The 23,599-nt window shown below is 40.2% G+C and overlaps 1 protein-coding gene across 1 annotated transcript in view; it reads right to left on the bottom strand.

The window, feature by feature from the left end:
• Positions 1-23,599, bottom strand: part of LOC124721776 (neogenin) — a 236,504-nt gene that overhangs the window by 203,020 nt on the left and 9,885 nt on the right. Inside the window, exon 2 of the mRNA XM_047246889.1 lies at positions 1,035-1,197. Coding sequence (XP_047102845.1) covers positions 1,035-1,197 — 163 coding nt within the window. The remainder of the gene's footprint in view (positions 1-1,034; positions 1,198-23,599) is intronic.

Below are 23,599 nucleotides of genomic sequence, written 5' to 3'. Positions count from 1 at the left end.
TGGGACACATATGTCCTGCTGGTCATGAAAGGGTTACGACAAGCTTCTTTTCTCTTATGGAGCATAATAATTGTTTTATCCCTGATCTGTTTGTATGTCCAATGCATGTTTGTAACAGATCATCACTTGCGCTTGCATAATCAATACATATTATAAAAGTGTATGCCTGTTTGTATGTTGCACATCTGTTCCTAAACCACTAGTTCCATTTCAGCCAAACTTGGGAGGGAGGGAGGGAGGGAGGGACTAATAGAACTGGAATAAATACACATTCATGCAACACCAGGTACTCAGCTAATCTCAAATCGATTTATGCTTTCTTACTTTGGTGAGCAGTTGTAACATTGCAAGTTGGGGTGATGCTCCGTAGGACGAGACAGCATATCACATCATGTGCGTTTTCTCATGTAACTATAGATTCAGGATGGCTGTTTTGCCATTGTAGTGTTCATTGTGTGTGAATTGAAGGAGAAGAAACAATTACTACTTGATGAAAGTATACTACGAATGCTGAAAACGTGTTGTCCCCATCTCAAGGAGGATAAAGTTGAAAACTAGACATTGCACAGAATAACAACATTTGTATGGCAACAGTTCCACCTACTAGAAATGGTGTTCATTGCAAATACAGGTGAGACAAAAATTTAGTGCATCATATTTGTGATGAAATATCAGTTCCAGATAAGCTAGATAGAATTACAATTTAACAGTAATAGTGATATGTTGTGCATACAGGACTTTTTGAGAGAGAATTAATAGAAGAAACAGTACATCCATACAAAGCATGTCTCAGCACTGCCAGTTAGTTGGAGAAAAATGAGCTAGGGCACACCATGCTGGACTAAGATAGGCAGCAAACTGTCATCACTGTAAAGCAGTCTCCGTCTATTTTGACACAGAAGACATCACACACTAGCCCTGCTTCACACACACCAACACCAATCTAACTACATATTTTCTCACTGCACTAAGAGTAAAATGAAGACTTAACTGCTTTGTAAAAGAAGAAAAAAACATAAAAATTAAAAATTTACCTGTGTGTGTCTCCAATAAATGTCAAAGGCTGGTCACCGTTTGCTCTCCACTTGATTTCTGGCACCGCAGTCACATCTGAACTCTCAGCAGCACAATCAAGAATAGCTGTACCGTTCAAAACGACAACTGTGTCCTTTGGCTCTATTGTTAAACGAAGATCCGCTGCAAAAAAGAAAAACAATCTGGACACATTTTCATGTTGATGCACACTTTATTTCCTGCAGTTCCTTTATTAAAGAACCCAAATCAGGTAAGTTTATTGCTCTCACTACTCATATCTAATACTAGATTGTCTTATTAAACTGCTTAATATTTTACCAATCAAGGTTTTAACTTATCAGTTACTTCTTGGTTCTGAACTTTCTCTCCCTCAAATCACAGTAATATAGTTCATTTCTGTGCATGACGATAGTGCCAAGACATAAGCTCACTGTTGTTCCAGTGAATGAAGGAAAGGACATCATATTACTCTAACACTGTATGTTTTGTCTTATGAGTCTGCAAAACTATAGTATCAGCATCACTGAATTTTTAAATCTCACCTATGATAACAATGGTGCTATATATACTTATTTTAAATGCCTACACTGATGAGACAAGACAATATGACCAATGTTCACTGCAAGATCGAATGCCACTTGGTGGCACTGTGGGTACATAATGTGATAAATAAAGTATATAAGCAGAGCAGAGACAAATGAGGAATCATTCTAGCAATGGTACCAGCTGAAAATGGGGAAGTTCACAGACACAAGCAATTTTGGCTGTTATGGTTTGTCATTTAAGAAGGAGCATTTCTTAAACAGTGAATCATTGGCAGTTCACATGCTACTGTTGTGGGTATATATGAAGTGTGGTTGAAGGAAGGTGAAATCTCAAGTAGACGACATGGTTCTGCTTGCCCTATGCCCCCCCCCCCCCCCCTTGTAAAACAGAATAGGCAAGTGCCCAAAAATGGTGAAATAGTGAAGTTTCACTATAAACACAAAAGTCAGTTATATATATTCTGACACAAGTGCCAGAACAGCCAGAAAAAGTGTTTACATCTGTTTCAAGATGGCACTTGGGTCTAACACCAACACTGATGTCTAAATAATGATTCATGTGCCAACACTCTGTTCTCTATTAGTGTCTTGGAGCCAAGCTGTACGAATTACTGACAACTGAAGCAGCTCTGTGGTTTGTTCTCAACAATAGCACATTGCTGAAGTAATTACTGCAGAGACATAATACACAATATAGCAAAATGGAAGGGAAAACTGCATGAAAATGGTAGAAGACAGGTGAAGGCAGTGCTCAAAGTGAAAGGAAGAAATTACACATCGAAGGAAAGGAATATACTCGAAAAGGCAATATTGTGATTCCAGCCAAAGAGGCTCCCAAGCACTAGGTAGGCCTTCACTGTCATTTTAACATTTATTATAAGGTGTGGAATGAACATAAGTAATGTTCAAGAATTTCAATGCATTTAATTTATAATTGAAATGAACTTCTTATTGACAAAAATTATCATTCTTATTATGAGGTTACAGTTAACTGCTTGCATGGAATCATTTACTTACTTGCAAATACCTAGATATCCTGATTTAAAAATGTTATACTTAAGTGAAGACCTAACTGTTTTCAGTTTATTCAAGGAATTTATAAAACAACATGTAGACACCAAAATCACATACCACTTCTATGCTAAAGTCTTTGAAGACAAATTCCCCACACTAAAATTTCAGCATTTGTCAAGCAACCCATTTTCTACATGCCATGATCTTAAAGACGAATTGAGGTGTGGCACCAATAATAAAGACAATAAACTGAAGTTAGAACTCAATTACTGATAATCAAAGAAAGCTATGGATTCCATGAAAGCTGACACAACCAAGAGCCGAGGGCCTAACTCTGAAGCATGTACAGCTGCAATGGATTTACAAGAAATCATTCATTAAGGCACAGTGAAATGTACTATTTACGGCCTCTATCAAATTACAACTTTTTATTTCACGTTGTGGTAATCAAACCAGTCACATGTTTCTCTGACACGAGGCATATGTGGCAGGTGTGGGAATGAAATTGTTTCCAGTGTGTGCAAATCCTTTACACTGAAACTTATGTGTAAAAAACTGATAATATGGAGTGACAACTGCTGTGGGCAGAACAAAATAAAATGTTTCTTTGGGTTTACCTAACAGTAAAGAGTTACTTAAAGGAAATAGAACACAAGTTTCTGTGAAAGGACATCCTTTTACTTCTTGTGATTGTGACTTTGTTCACACTGAGAAAAGAAAGAGGCTAACTGCATGCGAAGTTCCAAAAGGTTTAGTTCACCTCATCACTGAAGCTAAGCATACAACACCAATCACAGTGCAGATTTTTACGACTTTAAGTCAGCTACTGAAAAATATATGAATTTCACCAACGTGACACATTTCAAAAGGACAGTGGATCAGACTGACTGTTGAAGGCTAGGAGTACTGCAAGTTTGGTCGAATTTCAAAGCAACTGAAAAGCTCAAGGAATATTGCATCTTGATGAGCAATGTGCAGCCTTCTGATTTTCAACAGGTGCAGCTTGGAACACTACTCAGTGAACCTTGGTTGTCTGAAGAAAAGAGAAGTGATTTAGCTAAAGTGATCCCATTTGTAAAAGAGGAAAATAAGTGGTTTTTTTGACAACCTTGTGAAATGAGTGAAAAATGGGCATGATGAATTTTGCATCATTATGTTAAAGCCACTGCACACAGAACATTTCATTTTCTTCAAATTTTGTATCTTTTGTCTTAAACCTACTAACATAGAATAAAAACACATATATGACAAGAAACTTATCTAGTTTTTGTGTTTGTGTGGAGAGCCCCAAATTTTATACTGCTATTGTATAAGTGCTATACACATTTTGTTGATTATCTCTAAATCAGATTTTTTGTGCTTTACTCATTATTTCCTTACAAGCCACATTTGACAATACAGTCCCAGAAAGGCGGTTACAGGAGAGAGGATCTTCACATAATCACATATTCTACACAAGTGTTGTAATGAAAACACCAACCAAATGATCCATGTGACAAGCACAGTTAATATGAAAAAAAAACCTTTACAACAATTACAGCTGAATAGCATTACACTTGGGCAAAATCTCCATTTGATGAACTCCCATGCCCTAAGTTTAGCTCAGTTCACGTTTTTGCATGTTCCGTGGATCATATTCACAATAACTTGATTTGATGTGGAATGGTCAGTAAGGTTTATACATAAAATAAATTTTCTAGGCAAGTGGTCAAATATCTTTATGGCTGTGTAGATTCGCTCCGTTTGGGGACTGGGTTTTGTGTAGTCCTAACATTTGGATCATCATTACTGACAAGAAAATTGTCTCAAACACACTGTCACATCGTCTTCCCACTGCTGAGGTGGCTGCATGGGCATGAACTGAAAGCCAATAAATTTAAGTACAATATCTACTTCGCTCCTTTCTGTGCAAGAGAAAGGTTAAATTGTGGATCTTGGAGGCTATTTTTGCTCATAGTGATATATTTATGAATGCTACAATTATTTTAAAAACTGTTCTTGAGTCTTCATCAGCCGTATTGTGAGGCTGCTGTTAGTACACCAAATTTTTTGAACAGTTGACTTCATGAAATTCTGGGATGGACACCGGGTATTATTCTTATAGCATGTTTTTATGCAACAAATAATGTGTGTCCAGGTGTGGATATGTACCAATTGTTTCATATGAAATCAAAGAATAGAAGTGCACGAAGTAAGCTAATATTCTAATGCTTTCACCATCAAAATCACCTACAGATGGAGCAAATATAATGGAATCTACTAACGTTTGAGGAGATCTGTATATGAGATTCTAATTCAAGTTCTGGTCAATAAGCACACACACAAATTTGGAAAAATCACCACAAATTTGGAAAAATCAGTTTCACACATATCTGCTCCCTCATGCTGTATTGTTTTTGGCAAGTACCATCATCAATCTTGTCTTTTGCAGAACTGAGTAATTTGTGTTTTTTTGTAAGTTACAGTCATTTACTGCTGCGTCAGGTGTTGTGGCACTGTTGGGCTTGATTACAATGATTCCATCTACTTTACTAATGAAGACAGTCATTTATACAAGGTATCTGACTATTCAGTCAGGTAGGCCAGATAGGAAATGTGACCCTATCAACTGATCACCTACAGGATCTGCCCAAACATTATGGAAAATCTCCACTTATGTGGCTTTTCAGTGGTAGTGTGTGGCTTCTCTTAAGCCTAAATGTGTATGTAGTAGATGTTCATAATACTGCCTCAGGTAAAGCATGAGTTGTCTGCAAATAACAAAGGCATGAGGAAATGTGGATCATTCTCACATTGTGTAAGGATCCACTGGCAGATGATAACATGAGGTGGAAAGTCAATTGAAGCCAAGGATGATACATTTCGCATATGATATGGGTACAACTGTCCCTCATGTAATATCTGCCATATGGTGGAGGGTGAAATACATATTGCTGCAGCAGTCCTTCTGGTACTTGTGCCCAGGATATCCATTTGCAATTTTCATTCCTCCATTCATAGCCCACCTGCATGTTGGGTTTATTTATAAACAAGTCTCTCATAGGAACTGATGGGCACTAACACATACTCTGCTGCTTGGCCGTCATCTCTGTTGACACACTTCGTGATACAACTGTGCTGCCTCCCACACACACACATTAAAATGACCATGTATGACATGGATGTCAGCCATTTCTTCATTTGAAAACGTGTGTGGAGCCATGGCAACCATTTCAAATGGTGCATGTGTGCACTGTACTTGCTGTTCACAGTAGAAAATTGTACACGGAACACAAGGCCACGTTTATGCTGCAGCCTTGCTGCTCATGTATTGCCAGCACAGCCCAAAGCTTCAGCTGTGATTAGTCGCTTCAGCTTTCCTCTTCACTTCACATCAATGAAAGTAATGTACTCAACTAACAGAGAGTGATGAGTCAGCAGTGAAGCTGCAGCATAAACAGACCCTTTGACTTTAACAGTGTTGTAACATGACTGCACTTATGCATATGTTGTATTGGGAAAACCATTGGTTTCTGGACCTATGTTTATTGGGTTATTTGCTTGTTTCATTGTCCTCTGCTTGTTACTTTTGTCTGTAACTATAACAGTCAAACACTCTGCGTATAGCAAGAATAGCAGCAGTCCTGGAGTTGAACTACAGGGTACACCAGTAGTAGTTTGTCTCCACTCATCAAGAGGGCTACATGAGCTAATTAACTAGCATGACACTTTACTTCCTATCAGTTAATACAAATTGAATCACTTATTTAGAATACCTCAGAAGATATAAATTTTAAGTTTCTTTGAAAGAATGTTGTGATTTGCATAGTCCAATGCCTATGATAGACCAAAAAAACTTACAGCAGATGAATACAGGGTGTACATAAAGTTCAGGAACACTTACAATTATTTATTGCACAGAAACCAAACATTCTACAGATATCATGCATACGTCATTTTGAAGAGAAACCCTGAAAGTTATTTTTCCACGTATAGTGCCATAGCGTAGTTTGGTAATTTGCTGACAGTCAGCACTAGTAGCAAACATGGCGAGTTCAAGTGCAGAGCGAGCTTTCTGTGTGTTAGAGTTCAACAAAAATAAGTGTGCTACAGCTGTTCAATGGGTGTTTAGAACCAAGTATGGTAAGAAGCCATCAACGAGAAAGGTCATTTACCACTGTCACAAAAAATTCATTATGATGGGTTGCTTGTGCCCGGCAAAGACAAGCACGCATCCCAGTGTGAGTGACGTGAATGTGGAGCGCATACGAGAGACATTCATAAGGAGCTCAAAGAAACTGGTGCGTCGTGCATCCCATGAACCCAAAATGGCTCCAATGACAGTGTGGAAAGTCCTGCGACAGAAGCTGTCTATGAAACCATTCAAATTGGAGCTAGTGCAGAAGCTCAATGACGACGACAAAGACAAGCGCGTGTTTTTTTTTTTTTTTTTTTTTTTTTTTTTTAACAACTGATGAGGATGGGGATGGCATTGTTGATTGATTAATTTTTAGCGACGAAGCCACTTTCCACACTAATGGGAAAGTGAACAGGCATTATTGTCGAATCTGGAGTACAAAGCATCAACATGAATGCATTGAATTTAAGCGTGACTCCCCAAACGTAAATGTTTTTTGTGCCTTGTCACATTGAAAACTGTGCAGGCCATTCTTCTTTGCCGAGAGCACTGACACTGGATATTCCTACTTGCACATGTTGCAGCATTGGCTGATGCCTCAAATGCAATCGGACTCTCCATTCATCTTTCAGCAGGATGGGGCTCCACCCCATTTTCATCGTAAAGTTCGTGGGTACCTGAACACGGAGCTGCTGCATCGATGGATTGGCTGTTCTACAGAAGGGGATAGCTGTTTCATGAAATGGCCTCCTCGATCACCATATCTCACTCCGTGTCACTTTTTTCTGTGGGGTAGCTCTGGTATATGTACCGCCTCTACCACATGATGTAGCAGAGCTCCGGGAGAGAATACAGGAAGCGACTGCCACAGTCGACGATGCCACGCTGCGATGGGTATGGCAAGAATTCAATTCCCATATTGATGTCTGCTGGGTCACTGGTGGTTCATATATCAAATGTTTGTAAAGGAAAACATTCTGAGTTTCTCTTCAAAATGCAATGCATATGACACCTGTACAACGTTTAGTTCTTGTGCAATAAATAATTGAATGTGTTCCTGGACTTTATGTACACCCCTTATTTTACTACACAGTCTGTGAAATGGTAGATAGCATATTCAGTAGAGAGACTCTTTGGGTAGCCAACTTGTCATTGACTTAGAATATTATATTTATCAAATGTGCTCAATCATTCTCAAATATATTATCTTTCCGGAAGCTTTTTGAGACAGAAGTTATGAAACAAGTCGAGTTACTAATATCTGTCGTAACATCTTTATCAAACAGGGTCTAACAGTGGCATACATTAGCAAATCTGGAAAGGTATCTAAATGCATTAAATATATGGCTCAGTACAGTAGACAGAACAGAAAAAAACATGCTTTTAATGTTTTACTTCAAATATTACCAAATGGTTAAGAATTTTTGCTTTTAAGAGGATTATTTATTTTGCTGATTTCAATGGAAGAAGTTGAATCTATAGGATTAATAAACACGAAAGATAACGGGCAACAGTAGTGCGAACAACACAGATGTCACAGCTACGGCACTGTGTCGTCTACTGAACGTGTGTAGTGTGGGGAAGTTTGCCAAGAACTTTCCAACAAGAGGAAGAGAAACTGATTTGGAAATATAATAAGTGCCAACACAATATGTTGCCAATGCTCTTAAAATCAAAACTGTCACTGCATAAGACTCAGAAACTAAGTATATCAATAACAGAATAAAATAAGTTAGTTTGTTATAAACAAAAAACATAAATACTAATCTTGTCTGGCAAGGCAAATCATCCACAAAGAAACAGTTAAGGTTCTGCAATTATCGGTACAAGAATAAAATTTGAGTGTATGTTTACTGTATGAAAAGTTGGAAATTAGTGTTATAAAATATGACACTTGAATAATGCAGTGTGGATATTGTAGCAGTAAATAAAGTAAGTGTCTTGACTAGCGTGCATCGATTCCAGTGACATGATAATCTAATAAATAGTAAGAAAGTGAATTTTATAAAAATTATGAATGAAATGAAAGAACATTTAATATTTGTGCTAATTGATTTTCAACAGATATATTTCAAATGTTAAGAATAAATGAGTGCGATAAAATGTGGTTGACTGTAGATGTACTTTTGACTAGAGTAGTTGGTGACCAAGATGAGAGCATGGAGGGGTTTTCAGGGTCTTTGTCAGTGGATGCCTATCTGGAAAGATCATTTAGGTGGCAAAATGCTGGGTAAGGTATTTTCGGGAGTTAATGTTTTAACATTTAAACCGAGAGTTAGAGATTTGAATGCTTTAATTTACTGGTTGAGATATAAGTAGTTGGTTTTCTTTTTTGTGCACAATATAATGTTTTTATATTAGTGTACATAATTTGCTTGCAAACTGCTCTACATGCACTGCTAGACATATGACCAACTTAATTTGTTCTTGGTAAGATAATGTGGACCCGATTGCAGTAGTTTTTTGATATCATCAGATCTCACCTATTTCATTTTTCATGTTGGAAACTCAAGGTTGGAATATCAATAACATTAGCAAAGGGGTAGATTGCTACTCACCACAGGGATGGCCCATCATCTTTACAGTGAGTAACAGTCTATTCTTTTCCTAATATTATTCATTTTATACCTTCGTATCAATGTATCCTGTGCTGAACCAGTGCTCAAAGTAATCTGATCTGGTGTGAATAAATCAAGTGTATTTCAAAAGTGTGATTGCACATTTGTCAGAATCAGGCAAGAGAGTGATTTGTTTGAAAGTGTATGCCACTCGCCTGGTGTGTTGCAACTACTGCCATTTACTCCACAGCTGGGTGACTACTTAGAAATAATGGGTGACCATGTCACTCTATGATACATTAAAATCTCACACCCGATATTTTGGGAAGAATTCTGGACATCACAAAGAATGTTTAAATACAAACCACACTCGCCTCATTATTAGTTAAGATAGAAAGCAGCAGGTCCTGTGGCAGACTCAAATCAGGTCTCCCTGCCCTCTCAATTTATAGCTCTTTAAAAGACTAGTAATTTATCAAAATATTAAAATTACCATTTCCTTCAAAATCCCATGATCTCAATCTATCTATAATGCATTTCCTACGAATGTCCCACATTAATTCTTTTTTGTGGGTGGGGGCACTAAACAGCGAGGTGATCAGCACCCTTAAATGAATTACATAAAGACAAATGTTGTGAAAATCTATTAAAAAAATAATAACAAATTGGAAAACCAAGTTGCATTCACACACAAGAATTGAAAAGACAATCACAATAAGGCGAGCATCAGCAAAGCCCTCAATAAAAGTCTGACGAAACTAGTTAAAATCAAGGATAAAACATCAGTCCAGACACAGTTAAAAAAGGGACAGGTGACTGTGGCTGAATGACTACTTAGAAATAATCAGTGCCCAAGTCACTCTATGTCACATTAAAATCTCACATCCAATATTTTGGGAAGAATCCCAGACATTACACAGGATGTTAAAACACGAACCACACTTGCCTCATAGTCAGTTAAGGTAGAAGGCAGGTCCTTTGGGAGACCTAGATTAGCCCTCACATCATCATATAAAACACACTCAATTAAAACAAATCTTACTGACAACTGTGTCGGTAACACACTGGTTACCGATGATTTAGGGAAATCACGGAACACCTAAATCACAATGGCCAGACATGGGCTTGAACTGTCGCCCTCCCAAATGCAAGTCCAGTGTGTTAAGCACAGCACCACCTTGCTCGGTAACAGCAAAACATTATGCGTACTAAATGAAAACTGCTCTAAGAGCCCTATCCTGAGGACAATGCAGGTGTAACATGAGAGAGTAGCCAATAAAATCCGCCGGCTTAGACCTATCCACTAAACAGTAATAAAATCTGAGTGGCGATGTAAAATCTCCTTAAACTGAATTTTAAAAACACAGCCTGGTGTCCAATTCTTCCTGTAAGCAGCCAGTCCAAAAATTAACCTACACCTGTGCAGTAGCCAGAGGGATACCATATTCCACCACTAATTTTGGACCTAAACGACCCCTTAATGACCCCCCCCCCCAACTTGCAGTCAATCAAGGCTCTCCCTTGCACAGATACCAAATGGCCTCAATGCCTGTGGGCAGTGAGGGAATGGTTGTGGTGGCTGTGCAACAAAGATGAATGTTAATGATTTTGGAAAGAACGAAGCCCTTTATGCTTGGCTTACATACAATAGACAGTGGAGGCTCACCAGCCTCTGCACACAAGCTAGCAACTTGACTCGTGCAATAAGCCCTGCTGACAACCTAGTACCACCATGATGAATCACATCAGGAATTTTTAAGGTAGGAAAGACTTGCTGATCCATAAACCTGGAATCAATATTCAAGCTAGGGTCACACAAAGGCCTTATAAAGTTGAAGAAGATGTGCCCTGTCAGCTCCCCAAAACCTACGACTGATGCATCCAAACTTGAGACATCTAAGTTTTAGTTCCTTAAGATGTGGCGCCCACGTTAGCTTCTCATCAAAAGTGCAGCCAGTCTTTTCCTTAAAACTGAGGACAGAATCCCTCGTTTTAAAATGTGTAAATTAAAAAGAGAGCAGGGGCGATTCAAATCAACACAAACAGTTCTCCAAAGAGAATTTAAAACCTGTGGTGTTAGAGCATTCCTCCTACTGCTTGATCATCAAATGCAATTGCTAAATAGTCACTGCAAGGTTGAAGGACACACAGAAGATGGAGAAGTCGTCCACAAACAGGGAACACAGTACAGGACACCGTACTGCAGACACAATACTGCTGATCGCAATGGTGAATGCCGTGACACTTGTAATGACCCCTCGTGGAACACCATTCTCCTGCTTAAAATCGTCATACAAGACATTTCAAATCTTGTATCAAAAATACCTGTCGGGGAGGAAGGACCATGTGAAAGCGAGTACGTGTTGACAGAACGCCTACTGATAGAACTGCAGCAAATTATTATGCCTTCAGGTAGTATTGTACACGTGTTTCTTATGGACAAAAGCTTTTCGAATTACTACTTTGGAGAAGGGTAAGGTTATAAAATGTGGAGTGATACCTCCTGAACCTGCACTAGGAGTGACTTAGTAGGGACCTGGTTATAAGAACCCACACTAGGCACTGGTTGACCTTACTCTCCAAGTGTCTTTCCTACACAGCTTGACCAATTAATGCTACGATAACTACCTGGGTTAGTCCTATCCTCCTCTGGTTTTAAAACTGGGATTAAAATATGTTTTTCCCACAATTTCGGAAAGTCTCCTGTCACGGAAATTTCATTAAAACACAGAAGGAAGACCTTCCTTTGACCGTGGGTCCAACATACAATGATGTGACAAGAGTCATAGGACACCTCGTGATATCTTGTCGGACCTCCTCTTTCCTGGTGTAGTGCAGCAACAAGTTGTTGGGAGGCCCTGCAAAATTAATGAGCCATTCTGGTTCTATAGCCATCCATAAATGCAAAAGCGTTGCTCATGCAGGATTTTGCACACAAACTCACCTCTCAATTACGTCCCATAAATGTTCGATGGGATTCACGTCGGGCGATCTGGGTGGCCAAATCATTCACTCAAACTATCAAGAATGTTCTTCAAACTAATCAAAACTATTGTGGCCTGGTGAGGTGGTGAGCTGTTATCCACAAAAAATCCATCGTTGCTTGGGAACATGAAGTTCATGAATGGTTGCCAATGGTCTCCAAGTAACCCAACGTAACATTTCCAGTCAATGATCAGCTGAGTTGGATCAGAGGACCCAGTCCATTCCATGTAAACACAGCCTACACCATTGCGGAGCCACCACTTCCTTGTTGACAACTTGGGTCCACGACTTCGTCAAGTCTGGGCCACAACTGAAACCAGGACTCATCTGATCACGCCACAGCTTTCCAGGCATCTAAGGTCCAACCGATATGGTCACAAGCCCAGGAGACATGCTCCAGGTGCTGTTATCAAAGGCATTCGTGTCAGTCACCTGCTGTCATAGCCCATTAATGCCCAATTTCACTGCACTGTCTTAATGGATACATTCATTGTATGTCCCACACTGATTTCTACAATTATTTCACACAACGTTGCTTGTCTGTTAGTACTGACAACTATGCAAACACCACTGCTCTCGGTCGTATTGTCCGTGGTGAGAGGTAATGCTTGAAATTTGGTATTCTCAGCACACTCTTGACTGTGGATTTCAGAATATTGAATTCCCTGAAGATTTCTGAAATGGAATGTCTTAAGCGTCTAGCTCCAACTACCATTCGGCATTCAAAGTTTGTTAATCCCCACTGTGTGGCCATAATCACATCAAAAACCTTGTCATGTGAATCACCTGAGTATAAATGACAGCTCTGCCAATGCACTGCCCTTCTATATCTTGTGTAGATGATACTACCACCATCCATGTATGTACATATTACTGTCCCATGACTTTTAACACCTCAGCACAGTATCACGAGCTACGGACAATGCAGAATCCAACTCCCACAGAGAGGAAGGCTGGTTGTATTCCTCAAGGTTGGTGGAATGGAAATCAAAACCAACCCTCTCCTGTGACTTCAGATATTGATGGAAAGCTGGATCCTGGCTAGAATGGGTCATAACAGCCCTATATGATTGAGTCATTGTCTAAACAATGTCTCTTGGTGATGTTAAGAGACACTCTTGCCCCCATAAAGCTGCAATTGACAGTTGTGCAATCCGCCTTGAGATCCTCCAGATGACTTTCCATAGTTTACTTGTGTATGTAGACCTATTCTACTGATGGAGTTCAGAAACTCTTGCCAAGTCCTATGCTTATTCTCCTCACTTTTGCCCGCACCATTTGAAAGGTTGCAAGATTTGCATCTATAGGTCACCAATTGATTCTTCCCAAAGCAGACCTCCTGTCCCTGACTGCAGAATGACATACATCATTCTACCAAGGGATAGGCTGCCTCCTACGTGCTCCTGCTGACCTCAGGATGGATGCACCAGTGGTATGGTGGGTCATGGCTCTAATGTAATCCATCCAGTCCTGGACGTCGTCACACTGCTTGAAAACAACTAACCGCCTGTAAAGCATCCAGTTAGCCTTTCTGTAAAACCATCTCGGCCGCTTCCTTTCAGGATCTTCTCCATCGGACAGATGGATCCAAATATGGTAGTGGTCACTACTATGATGATCGTGTTTGCAAGGGTAGGGAAAGGGGGAGAGGGCAGAAAGAGTCATCTATGACCGTAGACAAGCCAGTAGCGGTATTAAAATTCGTAGCTTGAGCCATGTTCATTAACAAGATGTCTGTAATTCATGTCAGATCCTCAAGGATCCAACCCCTGCAGTTAAGTGGTGTTAGAATGCCATAGTGCACTATGTGCATTTTAAAGTCTCCAAAGCAGAAAGTGACAGGGTAGTTCATCAAGAAGTCGTGTGAGGACCTCACGGTCAACAGGCTCCTGGGGTAGTAGGTAAGCAGGGCACACCATGACAGCAATATGGTCCACCATTCATATAGCAACCACTTGTAGTACTGTGGTTATGGGCACAGGTGAGGAGTGGAATGTGTCCTTGGATAACACTGCTACCCCACCTTTCTCCCTGTCACAAGTAAAGGTCATCTTTTCTGTAGAGGTGATAACCTCCAAGTAAAGGTAAGTAAGTGTGTTTAAAATGAGTCTCAGAGATTGAGGTAAAAAGGTCTGTCCTGTACACAAAGTCTCAATTCCTCCAGAAGAGTCATGTACCAATTAATATTCCATTGGAGCATGGGAGCCATTTCAGTGGAGTGGTTTTGATTTACTCCCATATGTGCACTGTGATTTTGAGGCATTTGTAGAACAAGAGGGAGTGGAGGGGCTGCCTTGGTCCAGTGATATGGCATCAAAATCCATTATGTTCTCCTCATCAGTCAGCTGTGCCAGAATGACGTATGATGGCACCCAGCACAGCTTTTGATCTGAATGCCATGACCCTTTCCTGCTCCCTTTCTGAGGACGATAAGGAACTGAGACACTGACTGGCACTCTGCTTTTGGAGTGCCTTCTCAATGTTCACTGCAAAATGTTCTTGGTCTCTTCTGTCATAGCTGCCTGGATTGCTGCACCTTTATTCTCTTTGTTTTGGTATGTACAAGTACAGGCACTGGTGGTGGTGGTGGTGGTGGTTGTGGTGGTGTGCTGTACGTCATCTGGGTCGAAGTGTCCACGTTGGGAACAGGTTTCTGCACCATGGAATCATACGAAGTGGCAAACACAGGGTTTATTTTTGCCTTATATTCTTTTCTGGCTTCTGTGTAGGGGATCTGCTCGGTCACCTTTATTTGTTGAATTTTGCGTTACTCAGCAAAAACAGGGCAGTCTTGGCTCCAGACTGGGTGGCTCCCAGAGCAGTTAATGCATATCGCTGGAGATGGGCAGTCAGTCCCAGATTCATGGGCTGCCTCGTCACACTTCCCACAGGTCACTTCACCTCCACAACATGGAATGCCAAATCAGTGGCATTTGTAGCACCATGTAGGGTTAGGTAAATAAGGCCTGAGTCAAAGTCAGAGGAACCCTGTCATAATAGGTTCAGGCAGCATTGGAGAACTGAAGGTCACAATGAAGGTGAGACTCTTCACAATTTCTCTGTTATACCTTTGTGTCCTTTGTTCCACATCCACTATACCCTGTGATGCCTGTCCTTTTTTAAGTTCTGAGAAGTCTATGTCCACAATATCACAACATGTAACCACACGTTGCTTGATTTGGGCGAGTTATACAACTCAACAATTATGTAATAGTCATCCAGTTTTTTTGGAATCACATCATAACCACTTAATAGACTCTATAAGGTACCAGCAAACCCTTCTAAGCCTTTATGAATAAAGAAGAGGGGACACTTTTTCAAATGTTCCCTTCTTCTGCTTTATCACTACAAAGACATTCTGATTTATGATTCCTTGAGCCCCATTACTAAATACAAATTGATTATCAGCACTAGCTTCCGCATTTGTTTAGATGAGTGGGCATGCGTACTCCAAACGGTACACCTATCATGCTGGAAGTTGATAAGTTTAAGTTCGAGGGTTCCATCTTGGTCCCACAAGCAGGTAGGTAAGTAGGGTCCACTCACACAAGGGCCTGAGTCAGCCTTACACAACTGAGGTGCAGCAAGTCCCTAGAGGTCGAGCGCTAATGACTGTACCATCTAAATAGCCATGCTTCTCATTGACATGCAGCATACCTTAAGATTGAGGGTTTGTTTTAGAGAGGTTTTTGCTGTCATCAGAACCCTGATGGTTAAGCTGAGATATCCAGGTCCCTTTGACATACAGTATTCAACCACCACACCACGTGGTGGTCACTGGAGCATGCCCAGAGGTTACGGTGCCAAAGAGGGTTGGCGGCACTCACCAGTCCACATCGCAGGAACCCTGGGGTCATCAAGCCTGTACCCAGAAAATGAATGCTGAGCCCCGGAAGGCTTTACAGCAACAGCTAAATACCAGCTCTGATAGTCTGATAAGACTTGCTCCACATACCCTAGCTACAGACTAAAGCAGTAATTATTTTAACTAGAATCTCAGAGTTCTGTAAGATGTTTTGGTGACTTATGCCTAATAACCTTGAAAGATTTTCCCATGGATTCCCAAAGTAGTTATCTGTGTACAGGAGTGAAATAACTTTTTTTGAATTAATTTTTACCGAAAGAATCAGACAACCTAAAACTCTCAGCTAAATAAGCTGTCCAGCGAAGTTCTATATTACACAGAGCAGTTAACATTGCTACAACCGTGACGTCATAGACGACTTTTTATGGTCATTCAAAATCAAAGCTGCTGTCACGAAACAGTCTCATTTAATATGGGATACTCTTGCTTTATTCTTCTCTCTCTTTGTCAACAATTCACACACACACACACACACACACACACACACACATACACACAGTCACTTAAGTAATTTATTCCATTTGCAGAACTCTTACTTTCCTTCACTGAACAACAAAATCAGTAAGAGTTTATATAGCAATTATAATACTGAACATCAGTTTTTGAAATGACTAAAATTAAATGCTTCAACACACTAACAGATCCTCCAGCAGTAATTCAAGGATGTATCAGGTTATATGTAAAAATGACAGCTTTGGTTTACAAGAGAGGAGGAACTTTAACTAAGGCCCATTCCCTTGCTGTCATCGTTCTCAAAAATAATAGAATCAATTATGAATCACATATTAATGAATTGCTTGAATAAATACAACCTTCTAAGTGACTATGCTTGGGTTCTGAAGTAGCAGAAGTACAGAATCAGCGCCAACAGAATTCACAAAAGTGGTACCTGATGCTCTTGACAAGGATGAGTGTGTCACTGGCATATTCTTAGACTTTTCAATGGCTTTTGACACTGTTAACCATAAGATTCTCTTATATATGATAAAATCATTAGGAATAGGAGGTGTAACTGATGACTGGTTCTGATCATGTGTAGCAGATTGGGTAAAAATGGGAGTGAGAACAAAAACATTATGTAAAACTACACTTTTAGTGCAAAATCAGAACAAAAATACAGGGACTTATCTCTGGCACACTTCCCGTGAGACCCACATTTCCAACTTATTGTCCACACACTATATTTCTAGCGCCCCTGCTCACTACCCTCTGTGTCCTCGATGGCTCAGTCGAACAGAGCATCTGCCATGTAAGCAAGAGATCCTGAGTTCGAGTTCTGGTCAAGGCACACATTTTCAACTATCACTGTTGATATTTATCAACATCTGTAAGCAACTACAAAGGTCTAGATTTCACTATAATTTCATTCTTTGAGAGCTGCAAGATCACTAATGGTGTCTGTTCTTTCGGACACCACATTCATATAGATGGGGCTTACCGGTCAATGATCATCTGTAGTGCTGATGCACTCACATTGCTCAAACTTTTACGGGATTTGGTAGATTGACTGCCATGAGTAATGAGTACAGTGAACAGGGGCACTAAAAATGTAGTGTGTTGACAATAAGTTGGGAATGTGGGTCTAATAAGAAATGTGCCAGAGATAAGTCCCTGCAGTCACACTATCCCCTGTGTCCTTGATGGCTCAGTCGGATAGAGTGTCTGCCATGTAAGCAGGAAAACCCGGGTTCGGGTCCCGGTCAGGGGGGACATTTGCAACTGTCCCCACTGATATTTATCAACGACTGTAAGCAGCTACAAAGGTCTGGATTTCACTCTCTGAGAAAAGTTGCATGGAAACAAGAGACTTTGAGGTCCCCCATATAAAAAATTGATGAATATCTCCTACACAAAGGAATCCACCATGTTCAAGTCCACAGAGGGCAAACATCAACCCAGACCACTATTTAACAAGAACTGAAGTGATGTTTACCCCGTAGAAACTACATCAGAAAAAAGAATACCTACAAAAATTCAACACACGCAAAATCAGAGATCTCAACCTCAAAGAAGAATGGGAAAAACCTCATACAAAATGCCAAACATTTAATGTCACTGAAAAAGAACTCCATACATCCCTTGTGGGATTCCAAATGTGAAAAACTGCTGGAAGAATTCAAAGAAGCTTTTCTTAAGTGTAACAGTAAAAAATAATCAACACTTTTATGAAAGCAGGTACAAACGACAAAACTAATCAGACAAACCAAGAGGAAATACATGATGGAACAACTGGACTTCACTAAACAAAATTCTTCTTTCCTGAACTCAACTGATCCAAAGCCCCCCCCCCCTCCCCTCCTTTACAAGACTCCACAGGGAAAGCTATACTTAAACATACACTGAACCCCACCACCCTCACAAGATATCCTCAAACTCAAAAATAACAGAGCTCAGAGAGATGATGATACCACTGCAGAACTGCTTAAAAATCTTGAACTAAATTTCCTCAGAGAACTCTCACAAATCAATGACAAAGATTTGGCAGACAGAAAAACTCCCAAAAGACTGGAAATGTACACCCCCCCCCCCCCCCAAATTCAGCAACTGCACAAAAATGGTGCCAAAATAAGTTACATACAAAATTCTGTCAGCCTGCCTGCTCCAGCAAGTTCAGGAGCAACTCGATCACAAAATTGGTGAATACCAAGCTGGTTTTGGCACTGGTTGAAATTGTATAGAATAAATATTCCATGTAAAAGTGACAGTAAAATACAAAGCACTCAGGAACAACCCAATCATATGCTCCTTTCTGTACTTCAAGAAGGCATATGATTCAATCGCTCATCAACCCCTCTTTATAATTCCCAAAGAACAAGGACTTGATCTGAAAACCCTAATTCTCATGAAACACTCACCAAACAAAACTTCCAAAGTGAAATCTCTGGGTGAGGTATCAGGACCGTTTTTGACACTGGTGTTCAGTGGAAAGACAGTCTGACTTTTGTCATCTGTAATCTGGTTTTGGACAAAGTCATCTGAGAGTGGGAAAAATAATTTAAAAATCAAAACTGTCGGTAAACCAAACTACTTGGAAGACCTAAAACTAACATCCAACTTTCTTGCCAAGATTTCACAGACAGCGAGACAACAGCTATCAAACAGACAGAAACTTTCCCGGAATCCAATGGGAGAGTTGGACTCCAAATATCCTTCCAAAAAAACAAAATACATTTACTCAAAACATCCTACTCAAAAACTAATTACAAAATATGGACAAATCAAGTGTATTTCAGCAAAATCCTTGAACCTACAGGGAGAGAAAATGGCACAAAAATTTGCATGCAAGAACTTAGGGGAGCTTATGGTAAAACCTACATCTTCTGCAACAAAAACTGTGTGCCCATTCACAAGAACATCAAACTGCAAAACACAGTCAAGCTTTTACAGTAGTGAAACGGTTATACTCCAGAGAAAAGATGATATGGAAGATTTCTTCAAAGAAGAAAGCAAAATTCTGAGAAAGATCTTGACCTCAAACAAACAGAATATATATATAAGAGTAGAATTGTGGTGTAGTGGTTATGATACTAAACTATTGCACGGAGGGTCGTGAGTTCAAAACTCACCTGGACTGTAGAATTTTAATTTCTATATTCGGTTCGAGTACATTCTAGAAGTATCCACAAATGTCAAGAATCATTGTACCGGAATGTTCTGTAGCTGTACATATACTGCGTGTGTTCTGGTCAGAGGCAGTTCGCTCCGCACTCTTGTATGTGCAAGTGCTGAATAAACCTTCGTTAAGTGAAGTAACTGTTCGTCATTCAGCTACTTACACCTTCTTCTACGTGACAATATATTCAATCTCACAGCAGACATCAGCAATAAAAACTGAAATTTTATAGACATACTCACAGATTCCCAACAAGATTTGCAAAACTGTGACGTACATAAAAAACTCAAAGCCGTATCCAGGATCCAGAGTGTCAAACAGGATTTTGAAAAGGGAGATATAAATCCATCAATCATTTTCCACAGAAACTCATACACATACTAAAATTAACAAATGGGAAGTACTGCCTGTGAATGAGGTCACCAAAAGACCAGTGACAAACTGGATTGAAGAATAAATAAGAATCTGTTGTTTCCTAACATTCTTAGGGTGGAGACAAGCAATCTATGAAAATGTTAAACATTAAAGATTTTTTATATAAACTCCTTTAATGGTCCAGATTACAATTTTTAACGATCACTAATTACTAGTTTTGGCTGAGCAAGCAATAAAATGAGTGCAGTGTCTAGCCACAAGAGCAATGCGCAGATTTCTTCTTCTTCTTCTTCTTCTTCTTCTTCTAGTAGTAGTGTTTGTGGGGAAAGCAGAAGTTGAGAAAAAGAAGAAATCTGCTCATTGCTCCAAATTGGGTGCACATCACTGTTGTTGACTGACACTCTGTTACAGCTATAAGTTTCTTCACTGTCCTGTATTGTGTACATTACCACATGTTGCTACTAGTAGTATAATGTTACCATACAATGCGTATGACATTCTTATGTGTTTGAATATGGAAGGTTTGTCTCCATGAATTTACAGTGGCGTAATGGTGCACTGTGTCACAGTTGCTATTACTGAGTTGTGTCGTCCCCCTCACCCCCCCCCCCCCCCCCCCCCCTCCGCTCGGTCTATAAAATGCAAAAATTTTTCTGTGGTCACTTTCGTCCATAAGCATAAGTTATATTGATGACAACGTGGGGGCATCCAATCTTGTGATTTATTGATCTGAAGACAGCTGATTCTCAGCTGATAATGGTAACCATTGATCATTAAAATATTGCAAACTGGACTATTAAAGCACTTTATATGAAACACTTTAACATTTAACATTTTCATAGATTGCTTGTCTCTATCCTGACCAAGCCAGGAAACAACTCAAACACAACCTGTCAGGCGAATGGAGATTCCAAACAACTCTTGAAGTTTAGACAGAAAATTGCCAAAGAACAGATTAAATCAGTTTTCATAAAAAATGTTTGGATCTGCATATCATACCAAACTACACAAGGGTTAAGATAGGCAACAGATCTAAGATGGATCAAATAATGAAAGCAAAAAAATGAGGGTTGAAATTATAAATGTGCAACTTCTATAAAAGTACAGATGTATTGTGTAAAGAAGCTGTACAAGTAGAATCCCAACTGAAAAATGTATTACCCCAGGACCAATTAGGACAACTGACACAGAAAATTTGAGAACCATGTTCTTAAGATGTTGCACATAAAGCTTGGGGATGAAAAAAGCAACTGTCGCCAAAGTGGATAATGGCAATACAGCTATGGTTATCTATGATGTAGATTATAAAAAGAAAACTGAAATTTTCTTCTCGCCCAATGGTATCAGTGAAGTTCAGAAAGATCCAATGAAAAGTATTCACAGCAATCTAAAATGAAAGATAGATAATACTCTATTCCTTCTCACAGAGAGGGGAGAAGGGGGAGGATCAGCTAAAATGATGAATCCACATATCCCATGCCAAAGACCACTGGTAAAAATACACAAACAAGAAAAAAATGACATATCCTATAATTAACAATATCTCTTCACTTAACTGTAATCTTAACAAATACTAGGCCCACACAAAGAACTTCGTGGTGCATATGTTTTCAGAAATTCCGCTACTGTTAAAAAAGTTATGAGCTTGCTAGTGTATAACATCACAATACCAAATGATGCTGATGAAAGCAGATCACTCACTTGGTGTCGTCTGTTAGCGCCAGATGAAGTGTGTCAGAAAGTCTAAGGTTTCACCATAAGGTGGCCTAGTCCAGTAGGATGTGGACCACCGTCAGATGGGCACCACATTGGCAGTGAGGAGGTTTTTCACAACGTAGGATGTGGCCATTGATCAGCCAAGTGTGGCCAATACAAAGTTGACACAGAACAGAAGATTCCCTGCACGAAACATGAAGGGAAGACTGCCACATTGTCCTCATCCCCTTCATTGCTCATAGATTGTTCGAGGAAACCAGCAAACATCAATCAGTGTTCCAAGTCTCCAACAGTTGACGACATATAGTCGACCGAAGGTCTGGTTCTGGTACCCATATCTCCAAAATCTGCATCCTGGTGGCCACCTGGGTCAACATGTTCAAGTCCAGGGAACCCAACATGACGTGGAGTTCAGACAAAGATAACCAACTGCCCAGCTTCATGGAGGCCAAGGAGGAGATTTTGGATAGTTATGATAACTGGATGTCAAAGATAGCATTGGTCAATAGTGTGAAGACTACTCAGGGAGTGATTGTCGAGAAAGAAAATTTTGCCAGTGCAAGAACAAATGTGACTGGTCTCGAGCAACTGCCACCAATTCTGCGGTGATACACTACATCCATTAGGCAGGGAGCTTTGTTCATTGCATCTTGCATGTGTGTAGGCAAAACTGGTTCATCGACTAACCACAGAGCAGTCAGTGTATACCACTTCCGAACCCAGAAATGCATCACGGACTGCTAGGAACAGGCAGCAAAAAAGCATGACATCAACAGTCTTTTGGTCCACAGGACAAGCCGAGACAAATCTGAGGATGGGGTACACACTGTGTGGGTATAGGCGATTGCTCCCTCACAATAAGTGGACACGGGGCAAGTTGGAGTTTAGGGCGATCATGACTCCAGTCATGGGTCTCTGTTGTCAGAGGTGGATCTCCCTATCAGGAAAAAGGACACAGTAGTTTGGATGCTCAGGGGAGCAGCAAATGTGTATTGCACAGTTCAGCAGCAGCAGTTGGCACCTGATCTTTAGTGGGGGGACCACAACTTCCACAAGTAGTCTGTTCACAGGGCTGGTCCAAAAAGCACCTGTCGCAAGTCTCATCCAACAATGTAATATCGGATCCACAATGCTGAAGGTGATACTGAGCCATATATCTGACTCCTACAATCACGATGGTACAGGATCAGAGCTCTGTGAAGTGCAAAAGTGTACAGTGGTCTGCACCCCACTTGGTGTTACAGAGGCAGCAAAGAGTATTAAGGTGTGACTAGCAGGTTCACTTTGAAGACCAGTCTCGAAATGTGATAAGACTCCACCACACTGAGCAATTGGACACTGAGGTAGAGTTCTCATTGTTGATGGACAGTACAATGGCAACAAAAGTTAACAACACACATCTTGGTTGCTGAAAACTGGAAGCCATGGGTGATAGCCCATGACTGCGCCTTTCATACGACACCCTGCAGTTGACATACAGCAACATCCACAGTGGAGGAGCAACAATAAATGCAGAAATCTTCACCAGACAGGGAGGGTGACACTGTATACCCCACAGCTACAGCTAGACCACTGATAGCCACTAGACATATGGGGACACTCAATACAGAGCATGCAGGATCTATTGTCCTGTGTATTGAGAGTGCTGTGGAAAGTACCAACTTGAACCTGGAAAGTAAGGCATGACAAGAAGTTCCAGACAAAAATCAAGAGCACAACCCGAGGCCCCATTCATGTAGGGTAACGAGGATGTGATGATACCATGTGGTGTCATGA

The sequence above is a fragment of the Schistocerca piceifrons genome, chromosome X (assembly GCF_021461385.2).
Source record: "Schistocerca piceifrons isolate TAMUIC-IGC-003096 chromosome X, iqSchPice1.1, whole genome shotgun sequence".
Classification (NCBI taxonomy): Eukaryota; Metazoa; Arthropoda; class Insecta; order Orthoptera; family Acrididae; genus Schistocerca; species Schistocerca piceifrons.
Note: the sequence above shows the minus strand (reverse complement) of the source record. Positions and strands in the feature narration are given on the sequence as shown.